We start from the raw sequence: 27149 nt of genomic DNA on the forward strand, positions 1-27149 counted from the left end.
GGAGCAACCCAGGTGTGGCGAGATAAGGGACATGCCCGTCCCCAGCCGCCCTGTGGCTCTGCCATGGGCGGCTGCCTCTGCTCAGTGCGCTCTGCGGGTGGCAACAGTGGCAGGTCCAGGATGGGATCCCCAGAGGCACCCATGGGATCTTGGTGCTGGTGTGTGCAGTGGCAAGGCACACAGTCACACCTCTCCTCCCCTGCCCCTCCGTGTCACAGAACCCTGTTGCCCCTGTGCCAGGCCCAGGGAATGTGGGGGCCACCGTGCGTGCTTCCAACCCGCACACCCAGGAAGGGGCACACCCTTAGTCACACACCCTGGGTCGCCTTAGGTGCTGTGGGCTAGGGAGTTGATTAGCCCTTGGAATGGGCAGGAACTGGGCTTGTGGCTAAAAACACCTAGACTGATTGGACTCATCTGTATCCAATTTCCTGCTAAATGAGGACATGGGGGCGGGGGAAGAGTATACAAGGAGAGGTGAAGGAGCAATAAAGGGAGACTGCGCACAGACTTCCACCATCGCTGGTGTCCTGTCGGTGCCTCATCCCCAGACCCCCTCCCTGTCCACGTTACTGGTTCTGTTGGTCGGAGCAAATGGCGCCCAACGAGGGACATGGCACAAGGGACAATGGGAGGGACCCCTGGACCTACGAAGGTAAGTTTAGAATGGAACAATTTTGCAGGGGCATAAGTGATCTCTTCCCCAGACCCTCTCCCCGTCCTGGGGCACGAGGGACGATTTGAGGGAACCCGGAAATCCAGAGGTAAGCTTAGAATTAAATATTTTGCAGGGGCATAAGAAAAATTTATCATGGGGCAAGAACTCGCGAAAGTGCAGATGATTAAGGGAATCCGAGACCTGCTCCACTCACAAGGCACCGACACTAAGCTTAAGGCCTTGCACAAGTTCGTTGAAACTGTCTGCGACGTATTCTCATGGTTTGCTCTCCTTGTAGCCACCTTTTTTCCTCTGGCGCTTGGTAAAACATGCTTTGTCATCCTCTCAAGCAATGGTGCAACCCTGCCTTGAAATACTATTCATAAGAAGGGGCAGGGAGCCACAAACCAGAGTAAGAAGAGGGGACCCCAAAGCAGGGTAAAAAAGGAGCAGGAACCCCAGACCAAAGTCTGGAGAAACTGTGCAAAGTAGATTCGGGGTCCTCTTCTGAGGAGGAGGAAGGGGAAGAAGATGGAAGTGAGTCATCTGAGGATCCTCCACCCGTAGAGCGTGTGCCACAGAGTGTGTGCCCATACAGCGTGTGCCACAGAGCGTGTGCCCATACAGCGTGTGCCAGAGTGTGTGCCCATACAGCGTGTGCCACAGAGTGTGTGCCCATACAGCGTGTGCCCATACAGCGTGTGCCACAGAGCGTGTGCCGAGCAAAAATCTCTTGGCCAGGCACAGAGCCCTCTGCGCCACCTGTGCCATCGGCGCCATTAAACCTGGACGCAGCTGTGGAAGATTTACAGGAGCAACTTCAGCTTCTCTCCCTTCAGCTGAGGCAGGATTAGCTACAGTCCCAGACAAAATACAACTTGTTTCTCCATTTAATTATTTGGAATTTGAACTTTTTCAGAATTGTATTAAACCCCCCAAAATTTCTATGGTCCAGATGTCTTTAGCCATCCTTAAAAAGGCATCCAAGAATTCAAAAGTTTCAAATTCTAGGGCTTCCCTTGGTATTCTTACGAGGCCTCAAGAATGCCGGCGGATTAATCTCCCACTTTGTGGAGACAGTTAATCAGGTTGATTGAATTATATTAAGATTAGTTGCAAATGGACATGACACACATCCCAGAGTTTGGGACACTAAAGTATGTGCATGTCACTATCAATAATTGTTCTGGATTTATTCTAGCTACTCCTCAGTCAGGGGAACAAGTCAGACACACTCTAGCCTATTGCTATGCATGTTTTTCCATCTTGGGAACTCCCAAAGTTATCAAAACTGATAATGGCACTTGCTATATCAGCAGTAAGTTTTGTGATTTTGCTGCCTCCCACCATATACAACTAATTACAGGTATTCCTTATAATCCTCAAGGACAAGGTATTGTGGAACGCGCCAACCGTACTATTAAGGATTACCTTATTAAGACAAAAAAGGGGAATATAGCACTCCCCGAGACCATTTGAACCTTGTTTTATTTATCTTAAATTTCCTAACATTGGATGCTGAAGGACAGTCTGCTGCAGATCGTCATTGGAATCCGTCTCAGAAGCAGAAGGGTTGTGTGATGTGGAAGGATCCCTTGACTGGTCAGTGGCAAGGCCCAGATCCCGTCCTCTTATGGGGGCGAGGATCAGTCTGTGTTTTCCCAGAAAACGCAAATGGTCCAAGGTGATTCCTGAGAGGCTTGTCCGCCAAGCTCCTGCTGCTGAGTGTTGTGGAAGCTTGGGTACTGGCCACGGTGATGGCATTTGAGTCGGAAGATCGACGGGCCAAGCAGGTATATTAGGCCTTTATGTATTATATAAGTATATTAGTATTTGTTAAGCACCCCTCTCCTTTTCTTCCTGCTATGAGCGCCGAGGTCCTGATACTTCCCGCCTTTTCTCTGTGGCAGCTGTGTGGGGAAAGGGCATGCATGCGTGCCCCCCGTTCCCTTATTAAGGGAGGCAGTTATTACTATGGGAATTATTAGTTCAATCACTCCTCTGGATTTGAGGACTCGCTCACATGGGTGAACCTCAGCGCCCTGAATTTTAAGCCCGTGTCTGCCTGTTATCCCTCGTTTTTCTCTTACATATAGAAAAAGTCTCTGAAGTGAATTGCACCGAGGTTAGCTGCGCCCTCCCATGTTGGAATGGCAGTGGTGATATTGCTGTTGTCATACGGCTGCTAGGAATCTTGCCTGTGCCTGTTGGGACTGACGGAGAGGCCTCTGTTGGCCTGATTAGGCATAAAAGAGACTTTGGATAACATCGACCAGCGTAGCCACCGTTGCCCTGGCATCAGCAGCCACCACCACAGCAGCAGTGACCCTAGGACACCCTACAGCGACTGCTGAGACCATGAACAAGCTTGCAGAACTGGCTGCCTGAGCTTTGGAACAACAGAACTGTATTAATGAACATGTGTGGGTGGGCATGTTTATGTGTTAACAGTGGGTTGCTATGTTGGCCTAGAGGCAGCAGATGCTGTGAGATATGGTCAGGGCCTCTTGCTCCCCATCATATGTCTTCATGTATGTAACACCTGTGCAAGTGCAAAACATTTCCCAAGCCCGGGAACTGCTGTCTGCTCGTTGCTACCGAGCTAAAGATGCTCCTATGCTCAGGGCCTCTTGTCCCCCATTATGCCTCTATGTATGTTTCTCCTGTGTAGTGCTATGTTTTCCCAAGCCCGGGAACTGCTGTCTGCTCATTGCTACCGAGCTAAAGACACTCCTAGCCATGGAACAGGGTTACCAGCCTCCCCAAGTATGGTTTGTGCAGCTGCAGCAGACAACGCGTTGAATGGCAGCCAGGGACGGGTAAGATGGACCGGGCACTGACTAACCTAAGACGGGCTCCGTCATGCTACGGAGATTCCCGATGACGGGTAAGGCTGGTGACCTGAGAGTCCACAACCTAAGTCAGGCGCATTCAAGTCTGCTTTAAAACACAAAGGGGGACCTGCTCTGGGTTAAGGAGTTGGTTAGCACTTGGAATGGGCAGGGACAGGAACCGGGCTTGTGGCTAAAAACACCTAGACTGATTGGACTCATCTGTATCCAATATCCTGCTAAATGAGGACTGGGGGGGGGGGGGAATAAACGGAGAGCTGAAGGAGCAATAAAGGAAGACTTGCAGGGACTTCTGCCATCTCTGGTCTCCTGTTGGTGCCTCATCCCCAGACCCTCTCCCTGTCCACGTTACTGGCTCTGCTGGCCAGAGCCCCTCCACTGCCCAGGGTCTTGGGACCACCTTGGGTCAGGACGGGGAGGGGACTCCCGCACGCCCCCCCGCCCCACGTCCCACCCGCCACACTGCAAGATCCTGCTCATAGGAGCGTGCCCACCCATGGGGGCCGCTCGCACCGCACAGGGACAGGGAGGTTAGGGCTGCGGGGGGTCGGGAACTCAGATGGACCCCACGGTCTGGCCCAGGTAGCACCCACAGGTGTCTGCAGGCTCAGGCCAGCTGTGAGATCTCTGCGCAGGTGCAGTGGCGTGGGGCGGGTGCTCCTGCACACCCTGGGAAGCCGCGGGTGGAGACCCTGATGGAGCTTGTGGCTCCTAGCTGCAGCCTGCTGCTGGGAGAGGAGCAGTAGCTGGTGAGCATTCTGGGCCTGCTTTTTGCCAAATCTGTGTTAACTATACCAGTGTGCCAGCGGGTGGCTGCAGCTTGCCTAGGCAAGGGAGTCTGGGGACACGTTGGAGTGGGAGCATCTGAGGGCATGCTTGACATGAAAGGAATGACTTCTGGGGTCTCCTGTGGACCAGGCCACTGTACTCACAGGTGGTAAGGGAGCTGAGAGAGTGGTTTGAGTGGGTCAGACCAAGGCACCCACTTACGTGGAAGACCTGGGCTGGGCTAAATGGTATTGGCTGCTACCCACGGGTGCACAAAAGAGCCAGACCTGTGGGGCATGCCTGGCTGGCCTAGGTCGCAGTGCCCACCCACGAGTGTTAGAGCAGGGAGTGGGTGGGCCAAGGCAGGCTGGGCTGCAGTACCCACCCAGCTCAGGGGGCAGATTCTGTAGGGGGCTTGTGGGCTCGCTTCTGTGGGACTGCAACACCTAGTGGTTTGCACAGAGGTAGTGGCGGGCCGATTCAGGCTGAACCGCGGAACTCACCCAACCACCTGACACTTGCAGGGGCTGGTGCTTGCAGAAGGTCAAGTGGGGCGAGGCTATAGCACCTGCTGGCGCATGCGTGGGACCGGGACTGAAGGCAGACCATGCCAAGCAGGTCCACTGCCCCCAACTGGCACATGTTAGACCCAGGAATGGGGAGCAGGCTTGGTAAGGGAACGGGGTGAGCTCCCCTGCCACGCCACAGCTCCCTCTGGGGAACAGGAGGCCAGGTGAGGCTGCGGCACTCATCAGCCCAGCGTGGGCCAGGCCTTGGCACTCACTGGCAGGTGTCGAGCCAGAACTGGGGCAGGACCAGCACTGAGGCCAGCTGCAGAGGTGCGGCCAGCACTGGGGGCAGGCTGCAGGGGTGGGGCCAGCGCTGGGGGCAGGCTGCAGGGGTGGGGCCGGCACTGGGGCAGGCTGCAGGGGTGGGGCTGGCACTGGGGCAGGCTGCAGAGGTGCGGCCAGCGCTGGGGGCAGGCTGCAGGGGTGGGGCCGGCACTGGGACAGGGTGCAGAGGTGCGGCCAGTGTTGGCAGTTTCCAGGGGTGAGGCCAGCCTTGCGGGCCTGCTGCAGGGCCAGGAACAGCACTGGGCCCTGAGTGTGGCTGGGGGACCTGACTGACCTGGTCTCTGGCCAGTTGCAGGACCGCCCTCTGGGAGGGAGTGCTGGGAGAGTGGCCCAGCATCCACTGCCCTTCAGGCAGCTCCAGGCACAGCCTTGGCATGGGGGCCTGGACAGGGCTGTGAGGACACTGTCACCCACCCACGGTCCATGACAGAGTGAGGGGCCGCTGGCCGCTGGCCACAGCTAGGGCTGGGATCCCAGGGTCCAGCCCCTCTGCAGCCTGCCCTGGGCCTGTCCCTGGTGGCCTGTGGCTGCAGCCGAAGCGGCCCACCCCGTGCTCCTGGCCCGGCCCCTCTTAGTGTCAGGGGTTTGCTAGGAGGCGGCCATCCAGAACAGCAGGGGCGTCCAGGGCACAGCGGGGTGGGAGGCCTAGGGAGAGACACAGTCCCGCGCCGTGGGCAGGGAACCCGCGCCTCCATGAGGTGGGCCTGAGGGGAAGAGGCGCCCGGCTGTAGCCCCTGCCTGGGCGAGCCACGGGGCCACCGCCCGGCTCCCGCATCCCTGCCCGCCCCACGCGACTCCGCGCGACCGTCTCCGTGGAGACACAGTGGGCGCCAGGGAACCGAGGGACCGGAAGCTGCGGCGGCGCGCCGCGTCACGTGGCCGCGGGGTCAGGTGACCGGCGGGTGCAGGCAGCCATGGGTGCCGGGCGCCGTCCGCGGTGGGCGCCGCTGGCGCTGGGTGCGCTGCTGGGGCTGCTCGGCCTCGGGGCGGCGGGTGAGTGCGGCGGGCGCCCCGCGGGGCCGGGGGCTGGGCGCCCGACCCTGACCCGCGCCCGACCCGCAGGCCACCGGGTCCGCGACCCCGGCTTCCGCGAGGGCTACTTGGAGCAGCCGCTGGACCACTTCAACTTCGAGAGCTTCGGCAACGGGACCTTCCGCCAGCGCTTCCTGCTCTCAGGTGAGCGGGGCTGCCGCCGCCCGCCTGTCCCCGCGCCCCGCGCCCCGCACCTGCCTGTCCCCGCGCCCCGCACCCCGGCTGGCCCCGCGCCCGCCTGGCCCCGCGCCCCGCGCCCGCCTGGCCCCGCGCCCCGCGCACGCCTGTCCCCGCGTCCCGCACCCCGGCTGGCCCCGCGCCCTACTGTCCCCGCGCCCCGCACCCGCCTGGCCCCGCGCCCTACTGTCCCCGCGCCCCGCGCCCGCCTGGCCCCGCGCCCCGCGCACGCCTGTCCCCGCGTCCCGCACCCCGGCTGGCCCCGCGCCCTACTGTCCCCGCGCCCCGCACCCGCCTGGCCCCGCGCCCTACTGTCCCCGCGCCCCGCGCCCGCCTGGCCCCGCGCCCTACTGTCCCCGCGTCCAGCACCCCGCCGCCCCGCGCCCCGTCCCGCCTCACACTCTGCGCCCGCCCCACGCCCGCCTATCCCCGCGCCCCGTCCCGCCTCACACTCTGCGCCCGCCCCACGCCCGCCTATCCCCGCGCCCCGTGCCCCGCCACCCTGCCGACGCCCGCCTGTCCCCGCAGACCGGTTCTGGGAGCGCGGCCGAGGGCCAATATTCCTGTACACAGGCAACGAGGGTGACGTGTGGGTCTTTGCCAACAACTCGGGCTTCATCGTGGAGCTGGCAGCGCGGCAGAAGGCCCTGCTGGTCTTCGCGGAGCACGTGGGTGCCGGGCCGGGCCGGGGATGGGGGGGCGCGGGAGGCGTGCAGTGGGGAACCGCTCTGGGCTGGGGGCGCGGGGAGCGGTGCGGACCCCGCTGGGCTGGGGCTGCGGGCGCAGTGGGGACCCCACTAGACCAGGGCTAGGGGGTGCTGGGAGCGCAGTGGGGACCCTCGGTATGTCGAGGCTGGGGGGCTGGCGGCTCAGCCGCACCTCCCCGCTGCCCGCAGCGGTACTACGGGGAGTCACTGCCGTTTGGGGCACAGTCCACACGGCCTGGGCACACGGAACTGCTGACTGTGGAGCAGGCGCTGGCCGACTTCGCAGTGCTGCTGCAGGCGCTGCGGAAGGAGCTGGGGGTCCCGCACGTCCCCGCCATCGCCTTCGGAGGGAGGTGGGTCCCCTCCACTGGGTCCATCCCCACACCCCGACCCTGTCCAAACTGCTGGGACCCTCAGGTCACCCCACTAGGGTGGCTCCAGCTTAGCCCGAGGGACCTTCACAGCTTTGCCCCCTGGGACCCTGCCTGTGCCTTACCTGCCACCCATGGGCTCGGGTTCTGGGCTGTGCTCTGCGGGACCCAGGCCGTCCCTAGAGGAGGAGGCGCGGGCAGCAGCAATGCGCTGGCCTCAGCTCCTGCCCACCTCCAGCTATGGGGGCATGCTGGCCGCCTACATGAGGATGAAGTACCCGCACCTGGTAGCTGGCGCCCTGGCGGCAAGCGCCCCCGTTGTGTCCGTGGCAGGCCTCGGGGACCCCACCCAGTTCTTCCGTGATGTCACAGCGGTGAGTGTGTTGGGGAGCCCCTGGAAGGAGAGGGCTGGCGGCCACTGCAACTCTGTTTCCCCGCAGGACTTCGCGGCCCAGGGCCCCGAGTGTGAGCAGGCCGTGCGGGAGGCCTTCGCAGAGATCCAGTACTCTTTCCAGCGCCGAGGTGAGGAGCCCCCGTGCCCGCCCCCGGGAGCACCCCGGGCTGCAGCTCGCTCAGCGCCTCCTCTCCGCAGCGTCCGGACGCATCAGCCGGGACTTCCGCACCTGCCAGCCGCTCTCAGGGGCCAAGGACCTGAAGCAGCTGTTCGTGTTCGCTCGCAACGCCTTCACCGTGCTGGCCATGATGGACTACCCCTACCCCACCGATTTTATGGGCCGCCTGCCCGCTAACCCAGTCAAGGCAGGCGCGGTCCCTGCGGGGCAGGGAGCTGGGCTGGCGTGGACCCCACTGCCCCCGCTGAGGCTTTGCCTCTTCCCTAGGTGGGCTGCCAGCGGCTGCTCAGTGAGAACCAGCGTGTCGCCGGCCTCCGGGAGCTGGCAGGTGGCCTGGGGCTGGCAGAAGCTGGGCTCCCCTAGCCCCGCGGACTGTGGCTGGGCGGGGCAGGGCCTGAGGAGCCGTGTCCTCCACAGGGCTGGTGTACAACTCCTCGGGCTCCGAGTCCTGCTACGACATCTACAAGCTGTACCACAGCTGCGCCGACCCCACCGGCTGTGGCACCGGCTCGGATGCCCGAGCCTGGGACTACCAGGTGGGCAGGGGTGGCAGGGCCGGGCTGGGCCACAGGCAAAGCCATGGCTGAGCAGCATTGGCCCACAGGCTTGCACCGAGATCAACCTGACCTTCACCAGCAACAACAAAACGGACATGTTCCCTCCCCTGCCCTTTACCGAGGCCCAGCGCCGGCAGTACTGCCAGGACACGTGGGGCGTGTGGCCCCGGCGGGACTGGCTGAAGACCAACTTCGGGGGGGATGGTAAGCCAGGCACTGGGCTGGGAGGGGGTGCCTGCGCCCTGCCCCTCGCTTCACCCACTGCCCCCTTTCAGACCTCAGAGCCGCCAGCAACATCATCTTCTCCAATGGCGACCTGGACCCCTGGGCAGGAGGCGGGGTGAGTGAGGGGCCTTCCTAGGGGAGCAGCCCACGGGGGGGGGGGCCTGCTCCCGCCCCCGCTGGCCACATGGGGATCTGACGGGGTCTCTCACTGCTGGCAGATACGGAAAAACCTCAGTGCTTCCATTGTAGCCATCACCATCCGTGGAGGGGCACACCACCTGGACCTTAGGTGCGCAGGGCAGGGGCCTGGCTGGGGGGACGCCTGGGCCAGGTGCAGCCTGCCCGGCTGAGCCCATCCTCTGGCTCCTCAGGGCATCACACCCAGAGGACCCCGCGTCTGTGCTGGCGGCCCGCAAGTTGGAGGCCTCGCTCATCCGAGAGTGGGTGCAGGCGGCTGCACTCGAGGGTCATTGAGCCTGGGCTGCCCTGAGGCCCCAGAGCAGCGTCTGCACCGTGTGACTGGGGCTTGGGGGGTGGTGCAGCCCTCTCCCGTCCTGGGGGCCCCATGTGGCAGGAGTCTGGTACAGTTCATGGCCTGGGCTAAGCCACATACGCAATAAAGAGGACTCTACCTCAACCCACATTTCCTTCTGGTCCTCCCCAGTCCCGCACAGAGCACGCCAGCCAGGCTGGTTTTTCTAAAAAAGGTTTATTGAAAGGCAGTTACAGAATGCGCTTTCGTCCACTGGGTCGTGCCTATCAGCCACATGACCAGGGCTGGGCCAGGAGCTCTTCCGGTCTCCCACGTGGGTGCAGGGATCCAGGCACTGGCTGGCCTTCACAGGAGCTGGACAGGAAGCAGAGCGGCTGGGAGGGGTGCAGCCTGGTGCATCGCCGGCCCTCATGGATTCCACAGCTGCCTGTGTCCTGCCCACGGGACTCTTGGCCACGCCACACCAGGCTCAGGTTGGGTGTCAGGCCCTAGGAGGTGGGTGGAAGCCCGCCACCTGCCAGGGTCATGGTTAGTGGCCAGGTGTCAGGTGTCCTTCCTGGCATGGACACCAGGCAGGAATGGGACTCCATGAGCGCAGACGCTTGGCCCAGCCACGGTCAGCTCCAACAAGGGGCTCGGAGGGGGCAGGCTGACCCGGACTGAACAAGCATCTTGGTCCCCTTGTGCCTCGGGAGCAGTAGGGGGCTCTGCCCTGAGACCTGGCCCATACTGCCCAGCACAGACCCCACGCAGGAGACATTGCGAACAAATCCACTTTTATGTTGGTTGGAACCTCAGGATGTAGGGGGCGGGGCCAGCTCTGTCATCCCATCCCTGCGCCAAAGGCAGCAGGAGGGTACCTGAGTCTGATGAGAGTGGGAGGAACCAAGGCAGGCCCTGGGCGACCCACAGCATGGCCCGGGACGTGGGCAGCGGCCCAGCCAGTGCACCTAGGCAGAGGACCAGATTGGCAGAGGGTGGGCCTCGGTATTGAACACGTGGGTGTCGAGGCTGAGCAGGCCGGCGTCCTCGGAGAACAGCAGGTACAGGTATTTCAGCGTCTCGCCCAGGAAGAAACTCTCCATCTTGTCCCGGGGCTGCGGCCGCTGTGCGTCCTGCACATTGTTGATGGACGAATAGCCACCCGAGGGGACCTGCACCACCAGAGCCGGGCCTCAGCCATGCCCCAGAACCGCCTGTGGGGCATGTGGTGGGGCCCACTCACCCGCGTGTGCTTGTTGAAGCTCTGGAGGATCTCCCAGCCCCAGTCCTGGTACTTGCGGTCACGTGTGATGCGGTACAGGTAGAACAGGCTCTCCACGGTTTCTGGCCTCAGCAGGTTGTGCCTGTCTGATGGCTGCAGGCGGGACGGGCTCAGGCGTGGCCATGGCTGCCCGGCTGCCAACCAGGCCCCTCACACCTGCCCCTGGCAAGACTCACCTTGACCTGCACGTCCTGGTAGCCCGCCTTGGGGTAGAGGTTGAAGTGTGCGATCTCGGGGCTCAGCCCGGTCTGCATCTGCCGGTTCATCTGGTAGCACGTCTCCATGAGCAGCAGGGCCAGCTCCATGTGCTCGGCCGGCAGGCCGTGGTGGACGCCCAGGGCCAGCGTCCCTGGCAGGAAGCACACCAGGTGGTCCTGGAACCAGAGGCTCCCTTGTCACCGGGCCCCAGCCCGCCCTGGCACCCCGGAAGGCTAATGGGTGACCCCAGGTGAGCCCCCACACACACACTCCAAGGGAGAGCTGGCCGGCCCAGGGGGCCCCGGGCACCGCTCACCATCTTGGCGCTGAAGTGGCCGTGGGCCAGCTCCCCCACAAAGGTGAGCTTGCTGGGCTCAGAGCGCCGTAGCAGGTGCTTCTTCACGCCCTGGATGGCCGTCAGGTAGTCCTCCAGCAACCTGCACGGGGCAGCTGGTCGGCAGGGGCTTGGGACCTCCTCACCCCCGCGAGGGAGGCACCCAGGGCTGGGAGGGGCCTCACTGTGTCTCCTTCTTGCCGCCCTGGATCCACTGCTTGAGCAGGTACTCGTAGTAGCTGTCGGCCCGGGCACCCAGTGTGAACACGTTGGGGTGTGTAAAGAGGCCGCTGTGTGTGTTGATGAACATAGGCACCAGGCCGTCCTTCTTCCCGGCCAGCAAATGGATGTGCCTGCTCACCGCTTCAGCCGCCTCCTACGGACAGGGGAGTGGGCCGTGGGGATGCAGCAGGGGCCCCCTCAGGACCCCACGAGGGCTGAGCCAGCCAGCGGGTGATGGAGGCTGTGTGCCTGGCACCGGGGCCTGCAGGGCTGAGCTGAGCCCAGCCAGAAGCTGACCCTAAAGCTGCAGCTGCGGCCAGCTGCTTGCCCCCCCCTCCCGTGCCAGGCTGCACAGTCAGCTACGTCCATGCACAAATACGGCTTCTGCACTAAGCAGCTTGGCTTTGGATTACACATTTGAGAAACCACCGTGAGCAATTTTTTGAGAGACACCTCTAACAGCTGGGAGGAGGGCACTGCAGCCTGGTCTCACTGCTGCCTTCCAGGGTGCCTGGGCAGGAGGGGAGCAGACCAGCACCCAAGGAGGACCTGCGGGCTCAGTGACTGTGAGCGAGAGGGCTCGCTCAAGCTGGATGGTGAGCGGGGCAGCCGATGACCCGAGTGTGCACAGCCCAGGCGGCCGCTCCCCTCCCTGTTCCCCCGACCACAAGGACCAAGGCTTGCTGCGGCCTCAGAAGGGACCCGGACGGAGCTCCTGGCAGGGGCCAGGCCCAGCCTCAGCTGCTGGGGGCATCTGGGGGCAACTGGCAGACCAGATCGCAGGGTATGCCTCTTAGCCGCTGCCTGTCTTCCTGTTTTTTCAAAGATTTAACTCGACCTGAAAGGCAAGGTTCCAGAAGGAGGGAGAGAGATCTTCCACCTGCTGGTTGGCTGAAGCCAGGAGCTCTGTCTGGGTCTCTCCTGGGGCTGCGTGGGCCCAAGCACACTGACTGTCCACTGCCGTCCCAGGTGCATAGCAGGGAGCTGGCTCAGCGGTCAGCAATAGAGCAGCCAGGAGGTGAACTGGTGCCCGTACGGGATTCTGGCGCCCCAGGTGGCAGCTTAACTTGCCGTACCACCACACTGGCCCTGTCTCAGCCTTCTTAGCAGATTTTTCAGAATCCTAAGTAGTTAAAATATGGGAGCAACCCAAGTGTCTGTTGACTGGACTGATGGAGCAGACAGGGTGGGGTCCCTGCCTGAGGGGTTGCCGCTCTCACTGGCTGGGATAGCACTGAGTCGCCACGCCCGTGACGGGTGGGACCTCACAGCTCCAGGGCACTGCACCAAGGCCCCTGCACAGAGGGCCCAGATGCAGTCAGCTCCCAGCATCGGCCTGGCCCAGGAACCGCAGCTGTGGCCCCCTGGACAGGCTGTGTGTGCCTCAGGAGCCAAGCACCTGGCTCACTCCAGCAGGACACCCTGCCGTCCGGGAAGCCGCCTGCCTACCCGGAATGTCTGCACTCCCGTGAGACGCGACAGCTCCCGGAATTCGAGCTGGATGCTGGTCACCTCGGCCACCGTGCTGTCGGAGGTCCAGCGGGGGGGGCGGGCCATCCCAGTGCCAATGTTCACATCAGAGTAGGGGATCCTGGAGGGCGTCCTGAAGGCGGGCAGCAGGCGCTGGCCGAAGTCCTCCTGGGGGAGCCCCCGCCTACCTGTCAGTGCCTCAGCATCCTCAGGACCTCAGCCCCCTACCCAGCAGGTCTGACGGGATGGGCACCGACGGGCGGGGCCAGCTGGCAGGTGGGGCGCTCACCGCTTTGCTCAGGAAGATGCGGTCCCCCGACAGGTGGTAGGCGCTCAGGAGCCCCCCAAGGATGCGGATCGTGCTCTCAAACAGGTTCACTTCCACGTCCTTCTCAAAGGTCAACTTCTCTGCCACCCAGTTCCGGGCCTCCTGGAACTCTGGGAGAACAGGGGCGGCTGCAGAAGGAGCCCTGAGCCCGCGGGCTCCCGGGGGGCACACACGCAGGGTAGGGGGAGGAGAATGACACATGACGGGCCTGGGTCGGTACACGCAGGAGGGCACTGACCACAGCTGGCTGCCAGCTGCCCCACTTCCACCCAGTCCCAGTCCGTGACCCAGGGCCCAGGCCCCACAGCACTCGGAGGCCCAACCGGAGCGCGTGGCTCCCAGCCTTGAATGCTGCTGCCATGTGGGGAGAGAACCAGGAGGAGGAAGATTCCCTCCCTCTCACCACAGTTCTTTCCTTCAAATAAATATTTGGAAGAAGCCAACACAAAGCGAGTTTGCTCCTTCCCAGAGCCCAGGCAAACGTGTGAGTCGCCTCGGAGGCCGGGACCAGGCTGCGATGCCAGGGAGGCCGCCGTCCCCACCCCTACCTGACTTGAGACCCAAGATCCACATGGTGTCCAGGGCGTCGATGAGGGTGAGGCCGAGACCGAACCACTCGCTGAAGGACCTGGACACCGGCTTGAGCTCATCGTGGCCCCAGGCGAAGCGGCGGTAACCCTTCCAGGCGTGCAGGAAGGCGGCGATGACACCCTTCTGGCGCTCGCTGGGTGCTGTGAGGAGGGGGGCTCAGGAGACACAGGACCCCAACCACGGGCGGGACCCCAACCACAGGCAGGACCTCGAGTTACAGGCAGAACACCAAGCCATGGCAGGCAGGCCCAAACCATGGGCAGGCCCCCGAGCCACAGGTAGGACCCTGAGCCATGGGCAGGCCCCCGAGCCACAGGTGGGACCCTGAGCCATGGGCAGGCCCCCGAGCCATGGCAGGCAGGCCCAGACCACGGCATGCCTAGAGTTGCTCTGAGCAGCCAGAGAGTGTGCAGCTGACGGCATCTGGAGGACCACGGGCAGCTGCTGAGGGACGGACATGGCTCAGGGTGCTCAGGCTTCCTGCCTGCATCCCCCCATGTCTGATGGGGTCTGGAGTGGCAGTGCCCAGCACAGCCTGGGAGGCTTGGCCAGCAAGGCATCCCTCACAAAACCCAGGCACCCAGCAAGAGGCGCCTCCCCGACACGGCAGCCTCACATGGCACTCCTGTGGGCACTACACCAGCTCTGTGCCCATCTCCGCAGGCCCCAGCCCTGCTGGAAGGACAGCTGGGTCCCCTGTGGGGACTGGACGCAGTCCCCTGGCCTCACCGCACCCTTCCATCAGGTGGGAGCTGGAGGGACAGCAGGATGCCAGGTCCAAGGAGGGCCCGATGCTTAGGATGCGGTGCCCCGGGGCCATCTGGGGACCCAGAGTGCACCCCTGTCCGGCACTGCCCGGCCATGAACGGGGCAACCCCCACAGCCTGTAGAGCGGTCTGGTAGCCTCACCTGTGTCCTGGACCACAGGCCGTGGCGTGGGGGGCTTGCTGGGGGCCCCTGCCGCCCTCGAGGGGAGCTCTGTGCCCTGCTCAGGTTCAATGACTGCGCCCCGCCAGCTGCAGGGACAGATCCAGCAGTCAGGGCATGGGGGACCCCAGCCCCGCACGCTGCAGGCGCCCACATCCCTCCAGAACCATCATGCCGTCGTCCTGGGGGCGAACCCACTCAGGGTCACCGAGTCAGGCACTCAGCACAGAAGCACAGCAGGTGCTGCTGGCAGGGCGGCCTCAGGGCCTCCTGGGGGAACCCCATCACTTGGGGGCCACGATGGGGTACACAGGACTGTTCTCCTTGGCGACACGGGGCGACTTGCCCGCCTGCCTAGAGCGCCAATGCCAGCTCCCAGCACCTGTCTGCCCACGGGGGAGCGCGCCGTGAGCGGCACAGGCTCCCAGCCTCTCTTCAGGCGGGCAACCTCTGGCTCAGTCCAGGACGTTGGGGAGCAGCCACCTGGCCACTCAGAGCAGGCAGGGCCCAGGTCAGTCTTGGGACAGCAACGAGAGCCCCGGGCTGCTGGGCAGGTGACAGTGTTGTGGGATCCTCCCCTCTGCCGACTTGCTACCCGCAGGGCACGAGCCCGCAGGCGAGACGAAAGGCCCACACCCACCTGGGGCACGGGCCGGGCACCTCTCTCCAACAAGCTCCTCTTACCTGATGACTGTCCTGGGCACGCTGTGGACATCAGCGCTGACGAGGGCCCCTTCCCGCTCCTGCCCGCCTTCAGGGGCTCCGATCTGCAGGTGATGTGGGTCCTGGTGGGGCTTCTGAGGCCCCGATGACAGTCAGTGAGGGTTCCTGGCTTCCCAGACCCTGCAGGCACTCCCCTCCAGCCCCTGGCACCCCTCGGATGCAGATCCACACTATAACTGGCTCCAATGGGTACTGGTAATGTGGCAGGCCGCCCAGAGCAGCCTTGGACAAGGGCCAGCTCCCTGGCTGGGCACTCCAACATTTACACACTCAAGCCCTGGGCCTGGAGGCCACAGAAGCCACAGACCCCAGACATGGGTCCTGCCAGGCGCCTCACGGGCCGGCATGCTGCCCCATCCCCTGCGCCTTCTGCTCTGGGTGCTGCTTCCCAGCCATGGCAGAATGGAGTCTCAAAGGGCAAGCCCCTACCGAGCGGCCAGGCCTGCAAGAAGAAGCCTCGAGCCCTGCTGCCCAGTGCCCACGTGAGCCACATGCAGCGGGGCAGCCCACGCCCGGACCCTGCGCAACAAAGTCTTGGCACACCCAGAGCTCGTGGGCATGTGCACGCCAGCACAACGGGCATGGTGGCTGCTTCTGGCGCCCCGACACCCCGCGGCTTGCGACTACACCGAGCACTGGCAGCTTCCTGCGCGCCAGCTGTGCCTGGGCCGGCCCTCATTCCTGCAGCCAGCGAGTGGTTCCCGAGCCAGGCGTGACCTTGGCCATGCCATCTATGAGCCTGGGCCAGCATGACTTTCTTCCCCCATGGCCACCCACTGCCACCCAAAACCACCATGTGATGCCCACAGCTCCGGCCGCCCCTCCACGTAGCCCCTGCCCTGTCCCTGGTCTCCACCGCTGGTCTCCACTACCCCGGGTGGACCACAGCCCACTGGACGCCAGGACGCTGGAGGCCCCACACCACCTCCTGAGTACCAGTGAACCAGCCCCTCCGCTGCCTCCCAACCCCACAGGGAGGGTCTCCGTGCTTCCAGCTCGCAGCTCTTCTCCACCCCTGGAATCCCCAGGGCCCAGGCTGGGGGCTCCTTCTCAGCCTCCCTCGGGTGCAGCCAGCCCCCAGCCCAGCTCTGGGCCCAGCAGGGGCTGCGGGGCAGTGTGGCAGGGAGCTTGTCCCTCGCCGCGGGGCGCACAGGTCACGAGGCCAGGAAGATGATGTCTCCCATCTGGAGAGGCCTGTGCCCGGGCGGATACCTGGGGTGAGGGCAAGTCGGCGTTGGCCTTCTGGGGGGGCGGCAGCACAGGTGCGTGGGCTGGTCTCAGCTGCTCGGCGGCCTGCAAGGCTGCACAGGGGACGGGAGGAGCCTTACCTGAACCCCCGTTCCAGCCACCTGCTCCTGCCCACCCCCACATATAGGGGAGACCCAGACCGCATGCCCAGCCCTGGCTTTGGTGCGGGGTAAACTAGCACATGGGAGAGCCTACTGCGTCTCCCTCCTCCATGACAGAGATGGGGACAGAGAGAGGCCCACGCACGGCGCAGCTCAGCGGACCACGGCCTCCCGGGCAGGCCCCTGCCCCTTGATCTCGCCTCTGGACTTTGGGCAGGCCCAGCCCCTGCTGTCCTGGGGAGTGAACCAGCAGCCTGAAGGCCTCTTCCCCACCCTGTCTCCCACCCATGTTCAGAAATATAACACACAGATCGAATGCAAGGCTGGCGGGTGTCACGAGGCCTTGGCGCTCCGTCCTCACCTTCGGCTCCAAGGTCCTCAGGCCCTCCATCCGCTCCCGCAGCCCCAGGCTCCCGCGCGGGGGGCGGCCCCACACTGGCCCACAGGCTCGCGCGGCACAGGAGCGCCTACCTCGCCACTGCTCGGCCAAGTTCAGGTACGCCAGGAGCCCGAAGACCACCAGGATCGCCGCGAGGAACAGGGTCAGGTTGCGCTGCAACCGCGACAGCTGCTTCCATTTCTAGGACCGGGCGGGGGCGGCGGTTTGCGTGGCTTCCCCGCCCGTGGCAGGTGCGCGGGGGAGGCCACGGAGCGCACGAGGCCGGCCGCTCGGGTCCCCGCGCCCCGCGCCCCGCGCCCCGGCCCTCACCCGCCAGCACGAGCGTCGCCGCCAGCCCTTGCTGTTGTCGTAGCGGTCGCCGAGGCTCAACGTCACCGAGATGAAGTCGCGGGGCGGCGCGGGCGGCGGCGGCGGGTACATGGCGGCCACGGCCGCGGGAAGCCCGCCGGCCGGCCGCGTCAGGACGCCCGACTCGGAGCTCCGGCCGGAACCCGGCGCGGGCCACCCTCGCGGGCCGCCATGGCAGCGCGGCCGACTCCCCGCCCATCCCGCGGCTCGGCCAGTGCGGGTCTGCCCCGCCGCGCCTGCGCCGCACGTCACGCGCTTCCGGGTTGGTGCTGGGGTGGACCCCGCCCTGCCGCCCTGACGGCCCCTGGGCGCGGGGCTGTGGGGTCGAACCGCCTCGCCGCCCTGACGGCCTTGGGCGCACGGGGCTTTGGGTCGGAGCCGCCTCGCCGCCCTGATGGCCCTGGGCGCGCGGGGCTGTGGATCGGAGCCGCCTCGCCGCCCTGACGGCCCTGGGCGCGCGGGGCTTTGGGTCGGAGCCGCCTCGCCGCCCTGATGGCCCTGGGCGCGGGGCTGTGGGGTCGAACCGCCTCGCCGCCCTGACGGCCCTGGGCGCGCGGGGCTTTGGGTCGGAGCTGCCTCGCCGCCCTGACGGCCCCTGGGCGCGGGGCTGTGGGGTCGAACCGCCTCGCCGCCCTGACGGCCCTGGGCGCGCGGGGCTTTGGGTCGGAGCCGCCTCGCCGCCCTGATGGCCCTGGGCGCAGGGCTGTGGGGTCGAACCGCCTAGCCGCCCTGACGGCCCTGGGCGCGCGGGGCTTTGGGTCGGAGCCGCCTCGCCGCCCTGACGGCCCCTGGGCGCGCGGGGCTGTAGGGTTGGAACCCCCTCGCCAGGGCAGCCCACTGTAACCCCATGTGTCCCAGGCCATGGTGCACCGGTGTGAGGGCAGGATCCGGCCACTTGCAGGAACACGGACCTGTGTGTGCACATGGACTGGGGATCCTGTCCAGCGCCGGCGGCGGGATTACAGGCGCGCGCAGCAGGGACCTGGTGGACACTAGACGGGTTCAGGCCGCGTGTGAGTGGGTGGCCGCATGAAGGACACACACGGGACGTCTACACAATTGTATGTAGGTTTATGGCCATCTGAAATGTGAAAACGCGATAAAAAGTGTAGCGCTGCACTTGCAGAGCCAAGAGGTGCCAGTTACTGTGGGCAGGCTGCAGGGCCCAAGGCACACCTTAGCAGCAGGCGCCTGACAGAGCCAGGGAAAGCACCAAGGGGCCAGGGCTCTGCCGACCCCACCCAGCTCCATCAGCCCAGCCTGCACGGACTGCCCCCAGAGTCCCCGCTGGGCGGGGCGGAGGACAGGTGTCCCAGCTGCTCTGACATCCAGGCCGTGGGGGCCAGGAGGGCGCAGGTCAGCATCACACCCTGCTGCGGGGACAGGGCTGCCCAGCTGGTTCCCACATCGGCCCCCAACAGGGAGAGCTGCAGACAGGCCACGTTGAGGGGCGGCTGCAACGGTTCAGATCTGCATGAATCGCTGGGGGTGGGGGCGTACACCCCAGCTGACAGGGAAGGCAGGGGTGTCTCTGGAGCTGGTCTGGCATCCATCCTGCAGCCTGGGCAAAGGGCACAACCCGGTGCACCCCCAGGCCTGGCACCTGCCGGGCAGCAGTACACCACACCTCCCTAAGGCCCACTCTGAGACCTGCTGCGCCCACAGTCCAGCAGATGGGGCATCCGTGCGATGTGTCTCCTCCGAGTTCTGCAGGCCGGGCACCTGGGCCTCAGGACCAGCCTGACTGTGGGCTAGGGATCCTGGGCCAGCAGCAGCTCCCTGGCTCGAGTCTCGTCCAGGATGAGTGGGGACCGGAGTGTCCGGCCTCGCAAATACACATCCAGACCCTGGCAACAAGCGGGCGATGGTGGCCACGTGTCTGCCTGCCAGTGCTACAGCCCTTCCCTTGGTCAGGGGTAAAGACCCAATCCCCCTAAGGTCCCAGGTCAGCATGAGCCCCCCTCCCCGGATGGCAAGCCTAGCCCAGGAGGTCAGCTGAGGGCCGCCCTCTGTCGGGAAGGCCCCCAGGATTGGCCCTTGCCCCAGCCCCACTCAAGCCTGGGCCAAAAGCAATCAAGAGGGGACAGGGAGTGGGCAAGCTCACCTCTCCCGCATAAGAAACCAAGGGTGAGATCTCGCAGATGGCCGGAGGGTCTTCGTTGGGTGGCAGGCTGTGGGCGGTGCTCGGTCAGCATGTCCCCCAGCATCCCAGTCCCGCCGCAGCCCGTCCTCAGCCATGCCAGGCAAGAGCCTGCAGCCAGCTGCTGTGGAAGCTTGGGCACAGTGGGGTTGCGCCCCACACTCACCAGGGCTGCGCAGGCAGAGGGGTGCCCTGCGCATCCAGGAAGCGGGCACCGGCCCGCACGGCCCAGCGATAGTGCTGAGCCAGCAGGGCACGCCGGGCTGAGGAGGGGCTGTCGCTGGCAGCCCCATCCGCGTTCTTCAGCGGCGAGAACTCCTCCTCCCTCTGCACTTGGAAGGCAACTAGGTTGCTGGGGGTGGGGTGGGAGGGAGAGCTGAGGTGGGGACCATGTGGCAGGCAGGGCAACCCTGTTCCCACCAACCAAGGGGCCCGTGCCTGGCTCCCCAGGAGGCCTGAGCTCCTCCCTCCTGGGACCTGCCTGCAGGTCCCCCCCCAAAACGGGAGCAGGGCAAGCTCTCCCACGGACCTGGCGAATGGGAACACATCAAACACAAACTTCTCCATCTTGATCCCATTGGGCTTCAGCGGCTTCACCAGAGCGCCCTGCTCGTCCACATGTGGGACCTTCTTCACGGCCACGTGCGGCTGCAGCAGAGGCTCAAATTCCCTGGGGGGAGGGCCGGGCCAGGCCATCAAAGTGAGCTGCCAGATGGATGTCCTGGGTCTGGACTCAGCGGAACCCAGTTAGCTCCCCTGTGTGTCCCACCCCCCACTGTCCAGCTGAAACTGGGCACCGTCAGCCAGGGGCAAGCGAGGCCCTGGCCATGAAGCCCATCCCCAGGGTACTCCTGTGCCCCTCAGGCTGAAGCCAACACCCTCTGCACCCACAGCCCTCAGTGGCTCCTGGCTGTAGCCCAGGTCCCCAGCCAGCAGACACCCACTTGGCAACTGTCTGCAGAAAGCCCCGAGTGAAGAAGTGGTTGCAGATGTTGCCCGCGTTGTAAAGCAAGCTGCCGTCGGATGCCCGAAGGCTCGCAGTCTCAGGGCTGATCTCGCTGTACTCAACTACCTGGGGCACGCCGTCCACCTGGCAGACCACGCCCACAGGCTCCTGGGGGTCGGTCTTCTCCACCACCTGCACCATGGGGGAGGGGCTCAGCCACAGCTCCTGGGGTGCCCCTGCTCCACCACCTGAGGCCGTGGGGGCTCACCTTGGCGCCACAGTCAGCCCCCTGCAACACACAGAAGCCCAAGAAGACGGGGTCTGCCAGGCGTACGAGGATGTTGTCCACACAGTAGACGTGGACAAAATCCACCCCGCGGTGCTGCATGTCCTCCAGGACCTGGTGGTCAGCCAGTGCACGGTACAGGCCACCGTTTCCGTCTGCAGAGGGAGGGAGGGGGAGGTCTCAGGATGAAGGAGCTGTGGTCCCTGTGGGAAGGCAGTGCTGGATCATCAGCCAGCCAGAGCCTGGGCTGCGTCCTGGGGCTAGATCCAAGGGCTGGATCCCTGGGGCTGACTCAGCCCTGGGGCTGGATCCCTGGGGCTAGATCCAAGGGCTGGATCCCTGGGGCTGGATCCCTGGGGCTGACTCAGCCCTGGGGCTGGATCCCTGGGGCTAGATCCAAGGGCTGGATCCCTGGGGTTGCACTCAGCCCTGGGCTGGATCCCTGGGGCTGTGCCGTGGGGCTGACTCAGCCCTGGGCTGCACACACCTGGTGCCAGAGCAACTTTGTCCTTGCGCTCAAGGATGGCCTGGCCCTCGAAGCTCACGGCGGGCAGCATACGCTGCTCAAACAGGACCACGTTGGAGGGGTCCAGCTGGAAGAAGTCATGCTCACGGAAGAAGGTGGCTGTGGGTCCCAGTGTGAACTCGCTGGTCATGACGTACCTACAGTGGACAATGGGTGGGTGTTCGGGTCGCAGTCATGGTCACAGCCTAATGGGCAGCCTGGGCAGCGGGGGCAGGGGACACACCAGGGCACGGTGCAGCAGACCCCGTGGCGCTCCCCGGCCAGCTGCTGTACCCTCCGGATGCGCTCGGCCTGCAGCTGGTAGAGTGTCTTCTGGCTGGGCAGCCCCACGCGGTACATGCCCTTGGGGTAGTCCACACCCAGGCGAGTGCCCTGCCCGCCGGCCAGCAGCAGAACCGCCACCTTGTTCAGGGCGATCTGCCGGAGACCTGGGGGCGCACGGCCAATGAAGGGGACTCCAGCGTGCCCCAGGGACCCGTCAGCACCCTTCGCAGCTCCCTCTCTACCGCCTGGCCGCCCTACCCTCTTCTTCCCAGCGCTGCCGCGCCTCGGGGTCGCCATGGCTCATGCTGCCCACACGCTCAGGGGGCAGGGGCCGCAGGCGCGCGGCCAGCTCGGGGCACGGGCCCGGAGGGCGCGCGCAGGCCGCCGCCGCCCGCTGGCAGTGCTCGCGCAGCGCCACGGGGTCCAGCTCGGCCAGCTGGGCCAGCAGCGCGGCGCGCGGCCCTGGCGCCAGCTCGTCCCAGAAACGCAGTAGGTGCTCCTGGCCCGCCAGCCGCAGCCGGGCGCGCACATCCCGCTCCGAGGCCATTGCGCCGCACTCGTGACCCGCGCTCCGGCCGTCACGGGACCGCCGGGCGGGGCCGTCTCCGTGGGCGGAGGATCCGGGCCAGGGTGAGGGGCCGCCTGGGCAGCGGGAACGCCCCAGGGAGGCCGGTTCCGGCCCTACGGGGTCTGCATTGGCGCGGGGCCGCCGGGGGCGGGGATCCAGGGAGGAGGCGGGAGAGGAAGAGCCCGAGTCACTACACCCCGCACCTCCCAGCGCCGCTGCTCCGCTACCAAAACGAACAATGTCGGACTTGTTCCTGTTGGAATCCGCCCCGGGGAGAATGTGGGAAGGCCAGTTCTGGCCGTGTGGGGACCGATCGCCTGTGAAAGCTGCTCCTCTTGCTGTTGTTTAGCCTAAGGGGGCCGGGCCGGAAGCTGGAGAAGCGAGCCCAGGGCCCCAGGTGCAAAGTCCTGGGGTGTGCATTCAGGGTGCCCCCCAGGCTGTGGTCGCCAGTCACCTTGCTTACCCGAAGGCTCCAGGACTCCCTGGGGAAAAGAGCGAAGGTCAAACTGGCTAATCCCCCCTGCAAGTGCCAGCATCCCATATGGGCGCCAGTTCGTGTCCCGACTGCCCCACTTCCCATCCTGCAGTCGAGGACGGCCCAAAGCCTTGGGACCCTGCACCCGCGTGGAAGACCTGGAAGAGGCTCCTGGCTCCTGGCTTCGGATCTGCTCAGCTGTCTGTTTCAGTCATTTGGAGAGTGAACCAGCAGATGGAAGATTTTTTTGTCTCTCTATAAATCTGGTCTGCCTTTCCAATAAAAATAATCATACAAAAAAAGGAGCAGGACCAATCCCCGTTGAGTGCCCTGCGCAGGGGGTCTGTCAGGACACCAGGAAGCAGGCCACACACTGGCCTGGCACGGGCCCTCAGGCCATGTCGGAGCTCCCCAGAGAGGAAATTCCCAGCACCTCCTACCTCTGGCAAGCCCACAGGCCAGTGCTGGCTCAGGGCCACCTGCCCCAGGATGCGGCTGCAACCGGTGAGCTCAGGGCGGGCCCTGAAAGCACCAACACCCGCCTCCCCACCTGGCCTGGAGCACCAATCACTGAGGCCACCTGTGGGGTGGCCCCTGCCCTGCTCCCACGTCGGGGGGGGGGCGGGCTTTGTGGGGAGACAGCCCCCACAGCTGCGAGAAGGTCACGGGTGTGAGGGGACACCCAGCTGGGAAGTGGGGGTGGGCTGTAAGGGTAGCGGAGGAGACCTGGTCACAGATGGGCATCCGAGGACACGGGAGAAAGTGGCTTTGTCCCGCATCCCGAAGACCAGACCAGGCCAGACAGCCCCGAGGGACCAGAGGCGGCGCTGGCCGCCACGGGGACACAGGGGCCTCTGTGAGCGGCGGGAAAGCCGGGGCAGCAGGGACCCAGGGGAGCAGGACCGGCGCGCCCCAGGGCCCCCCCGGCCCTCCGCGCGCCTTGGCACCGGAAAATCAAACCCAGGCCGGCCGCCTCGCAGCCAATCGCGGCGCAGACGGGCCCCGCTCGGGCCAATGGAGGCCGCGCATCGTAATGGGGCGGCCGCGCGAGGCGGGCCCCGTTCAAAAAGTAGCCGCCATTGTGGCCCGGGCCGCGCGCTGGCCGCGCGGGGACAGAACCCGCGCCCATGGCCGGGGCCGCGACGGCCGAGCGGGGCGCCGAGCCGCCCGGCGCGCCCGGCACCGAGGGCCTGCCCCGCGCCTTTCTGCAGAGCCTGCGCACGCTCTTCGACATCCTGGACGACCGGCGGCGCGGCTGCGTGCACCTGCGGGAGATCGAGTCCCGCTGGCAGGGCGCCGACGCGCGCGAGCTGCCCCGCGGCGTGCTTGAGGGCCTGCGCCGAGTGGCCCCGGCCAGCGGCTACCTGACTTTCGAGCGCTTCGTGGCCGGCCTGCGCGCCTCGCTGCTGAGCGCCGACGGCGGCCCGCGGGGCCCCGCGCGCGCCCAGCCCCGGCCGCCCCTGCCGCCGCAGCGCCTGGCGTTCGCCCCGGCCGACGAGCCGCGCACCTTGCTGGAAAGGAAACCTCTGCCGCTGGCCGCGCGACCCCCGCCGGCCGACCCCGGCGGCGCGGCCCACAGCCCCGAGGGGCCGTGTGGCCCGGCCGAGGCGGCGCCCTGCCCCGCGGAGCCCGAGCGGCCGCAGGGCGCAGCGCTGGAGCGGAGCCCGAGTGCGGACGCCGGTGAGGATTCGGGGCATCTCCCCGCGGAGGCGGCCCTCCCCTGCCCCCCTGGGTATTGGGTGGAGACCCTACCCCGCTTCAGGACCACAAGGGGCAAAGGGACCCTTGTGAGTCGAGAGGGAGAGGCGCCAGCCCCAACATTTGCCCCACACCTGAGTGCCCAGCCTTGTTCCTGTGGCCGCTCTGCCAGAATCCCGGGGTACCCTGCCCCACTGCGGGTCTGGGCCGGACACAGCCTGCTAAGGGGGCATATGGAGGCAGGCAGGCTCCTCTCCTGGCTTCTGGTCCAGGTGGCAGACACAGGGCACAGCTGCATGGCCACCTGGGGAACACAAGCCGCGTTGTGGCTGGAGTTTGGGGCTGCCCCTCACCCACCCAGCCTGCCCCTGGCGGTCCCCGCCCATCCCGGGCCTCAGCCACCTGACCCCCATAAGTGGTGCTTGGAGCCACCGTGGCCTGGCCTTATCCCTGTGCCCGCGGGGCTGTATGCAGTGGCCGGGGTTGGGGAGCAGTGTCTGCATGGGGTGGGAGGGGGGGCCGCAGCTGTGATGAGGGGCGCTGCTTGAGTGACAGAGTCCACGTTGGGGCACCTGGTTGGGAGCCCCAGCCCCGGCCTCTTCTTGAGGCTGTGTGTGCCCAGGGGTGCGGCCCCCAGGGTACCCCACAGTTATGGCCATCCCTGGGGCCCCATACCTCCCTCACCTGCCCCTTCCCTCCAGGCGGCAGCCAGAGCCGCACAGCCCATTGGGACCTGCAGGCTGGGGCTGTGGGCCGGGCTCCCTGCCAGGCCCACACCCTCCTTGGGTACGGGCTCCAAGGCCTTGAGGGATGAGAGGCGCTGGGTGAACACGGGGGCTGGAGACAGAGATGCTTGGGCATGTGCCCTGCAGCACGAATGTCTTGCGGGCCCCATGCCCAACCTTGGCACGTTCTGGGGGCTGTCAGCCACCCCCTCTCACCCGCGCTGGCTGCTGTGTGTCCGTAGCCAGGAGCCTTTGCAACCTCCTGAAGGGCACTGGAGTACAGGAGAAAGGTGGGGGGAGCCCTTGCCACACTCGGGGCCTGCAGAGCTGTGAGGAATGTTGGGTCACAGGGCACCAGCCTAGCATCTTGGGGCCTTCCCAGCCTGGCCTTTCTGGGCTGGGGTTAAACCAGGCCTGTGGCAGGTGCAGCAGCCTGTGGGGCCTCGGAGGGAGGAGCCTGGGACGCACGCCGAGGCCCGCGAGCCCGAGGGGAGCGGCGGAGGCACACCATCACGGACGGCGTGGACTGCGGCCTGGTGAGTGGGGCCAGCTCGGTGGACAGCTGCAGCTCACTGTTCCCTGCCTGGCTGGAGTGACGGAGGAGGGCATGAGGTCCCTGGGAGAAGGAGCAGGGCAGGGCTCCGGGGCACACCGCACTGCTGCGGGAACCCACAGGGCCTTGTGTCTCTGCTCGCATGGCCGCAGGCTTCTGGCACACAGGTGTGCGTGGGTGGGTGCGGACGCGCGTGCTCAGCAGCGTGCGCGCCCGGGCTTGCAGCTGCGGCAGATGAAAGAGCTGGAGGAGGAGAAGGAAGTACTGCTGCGCGGCCTGGAGATGATGGCGCGGGGCCGCGACTGGTACCAGCAGCAGCTGAAGCAGCTGCAGGAGCGCCAGTGCCGCCTGGGCCGAGGCCGAGCTGTGAGTGCGCACGGCTCCCTGGCGGAGGTGGTGGGGACCTGGGGCCTGGCCCACGGCCTTGACCATCCCTCCCCCGCCTCCCTCTAGGACCTTGGGGCTGCAGGGAGTCCCCGCCCACTGGGGCAGCTCCTGCCCCAGGCGCAGGAGGTGGTGCGATGCTTGGGGGAGCTGCTGGCCGCTGCCTGTGTGGGCAGGGTGAGTGCCCCGGCTCCGGCCCTGCCCGCCAGCCCTGGTCCAGGGGCTGCGCCTGACCCGGCCCTCCCACAGGGACTGCCCTCCGGGCTCCCGAGCGCCGCGCCCTCGCCCAGCTGGCAGCAGCAAACCATCCTGATGCTTAAGGAGCAGAACCGCCTCCTGACACAGGTGAGCGGGGAGGTGGCATGCGGGCGGGGCCTCCTCACACAGGTGGGCGGGGAGGTGTGCGCCCCTGACCCTGGCCGCCCCCAGGAGGTGAGCGACAAGAGTGAGCGTATCACGCAGCTGGAGCAGGAGAAGTCGGCCCTCATCAAGCAGCTGTTCGAGGCCCGTGCACACAGCCAGCAGGACAGCGCAGCCCTGGACTCGACCTTCATCTAGTGGGCCCACCCAGCAGTGGTCACTGGGAATCCGGCGGGGCCAGCAGCAGCCACATCCCCACATTCCTGGCTGCCCCACTTGGCAGTGGACACTGGGGACCCACCCCGCGGGACCAGTGGCAGCCACGCCTCTGCATCCTGGCCGGGCAGTGGACACTGGGGCTGCTGGGGACCCTGGCTGCCCATCTCCATTCCTGGTCTCCAATCACTCCGGCTGCACTCCTGGCTGTGGCCAGCAGGGGCTGCACAGTACATGTCTCTGGCGCCACCCCCTCCCCAGTGGCCATCAGGTTGGGGTGGTCTGCAGCTGGGGACCCCAACTGGCATTGGGACCCGGCTGTCCGTTCCTCCCCACACCCCCCCAAATCTACCCGCACACAGGGCAGACCTGGTCCCTGCAACCTGGCCCAGAGCCCTGCGTGTGCTGCTCCACTGCCTGGGGCCCAGTGAACTCCCCTGGGTGGGCGCAAGGTACTGGGGGGTAGCAGAGGGAACTTGCGGTCAGCCCTTCCCACACAGGCAGCGGCCGTGCCACCCAAAGAAGCCAAGCCAGTGTCTTTCCCGTGGCGCTGATGTGGCAGGGTGGCCCTCGGCCTGGGCATGCAGC

General features: G+C 65.8%; 4 protein-coding genes across 7 annotated transcripts; 2 read left to right on the plus strand and 2 right to left on the minus strand.

Moving 5' to 3' along the window:
- Positions 1–5986: 5986 nt before the first annotated feature.
- On the plus strand, positions 5987–9331 carry DPP7 (dipeptidyl peptidase 7). The gene is made up of 13 exons (XM_058659527.1): positions 5987–6125; positions 6195–6308; positions 6870–7009; positions 7238–7401; positions 7658–7793; positions 7860–7941; positions 8012–8178; positions 8259–8319; positions 8409–8527; positions 8596–8752; positions 8824–8888; positions 8992–9062; positions 9145–9331. Exons 1-13 carry the CDS (start codon positions 6047–6049, stop codon positions 9245–9247), a joined length of 1458 nt encoding a protein of 485 aa, XP_058515510.1. The 5' UTR covers positions 5987–6046; the 3' UTR covers positions 9248–9331.
- An 867-nt stretch (positions 9332–10198) lies between these two features.
- Positions 10199–17619, minus strand: MAN1B1 (mannosidase alpha class 1B member 1). The gene is made up of 13 exons (XM_058659543.1): positions 17382–17619; positions 17144–17252; positions 16536–16624; positions 15285–15397; positions 14583–14689; positions 13631–13813; positions 13044–13192; positions 12734–12922; positions 11248–11438; positions 11045–11165; positions 10707–10904; positions 10492–10623; positions 10199–10420 (listed from the first exon to the last, which is right to left on the minus strand). The coding sequence occupies exons 1-13, from the start codon at positions 17490–17492 to the stop codon at positions 10217–10219; spliced, it is 1896 nt and encodes a 631-aa protein (XP_058515526.1). The 5' UTR covers positions 17493–17619; the 3' UTR covers positions 10199–10216.
- A 1281-nt stretch (positions 17620–18900) lies between these two features.
- Positions 18901–22241, minus strand: UAP1L1 (UDP-N-acetylglucosamine pyrophosphorylase 1 like 1). 2 transcript variants are annotated; one of them, XM_058659530.1, is made up of 9 exons: positions 21841–22241; positions 21542–21746; positions 21280–21455; positions 20775–20947; positions 20501–20698; positions 20090–20265; positions 19727–19912; positions 19525–19591; positions 18901–19267 (listed from the first exon to the last, which is right to left on the minus strand). In XM_058659530.1, the coding sequence occupies exons 1-9, from the start codon at positions 22127–22129 to the stop codon at positions 19172–19174; spliced, it is 1566 nt and encodes a 521-aa protein (XP_058515513.1). In that variant the 5' UTR covers positions 22130–22241; the 3' UTR covers positions 18901–19171. The 2 variants fall into 2 exon arrangements, with proteins under 2 accessions (XP_058515513.1, XP_004593675.3); XM_004593618.3 differs by having other exon boundaries at positions 18904–19267; positions 20090–20230; positions 20505–20698; positions 21841–22228.
- A 1247-nt stretch (positions 22242–23488) lies between these two features.
- On the plus strand, positions 23489–26745 carry SAPCD2 (suppressor APC domain containing 2). 3 transcript variants are annotated; one of them, XM_058659537.1, is made up of 6 exons: positions 23513–24305; positions 25472–25584; positions 25827–25967; positions 26055–26162; positions 26235–26330; positions 26415–26743. In XM_058659537.1, the coding sequence occupies exons 1-6, from the start codon at positions 23753–23755 to the stop codon at positions 26541–26543; spliced, it is 1140 nt and encodes a 379-aa protein (XP_058515520.1). In that variant the 5' UTR covers positions 23513–23752; the 3' UTR covers positions 26544–26743. The 3 variants fall into 3 exon arrangements, with proteins under 3 accessions (XP_058515521.1, XP_058515518.1, XP_058515520.1); XM_058659538.1 differs by lacking the exon at positions 26055–26162 and having other exon boundaries at positions 23489–24305; positions 26415–26745; XM_058659535.1 differs by having other exon boundaries at positions 23508–24305; positions 26055–26330.
- Positions 26746–27149: the final 404 nt, after the last annotated feature.

Source organism: Ochotona princeps, unplaced genomic scaffold, assembly GCF_030435755.1.
Source record: "Ochotona princeps isolate mOchPri1 unplaced genomic scaffold, mOchPri1.hap1 HAP1_SCAFFOLD_388, whole genome shotgun sequence".
Lineage (NCBI taxonomy): Eukaryota > Metazoa > Chordata > Mammalia > Lagomorpha > Ochotonidae > Ochotona > Ochotona princeps.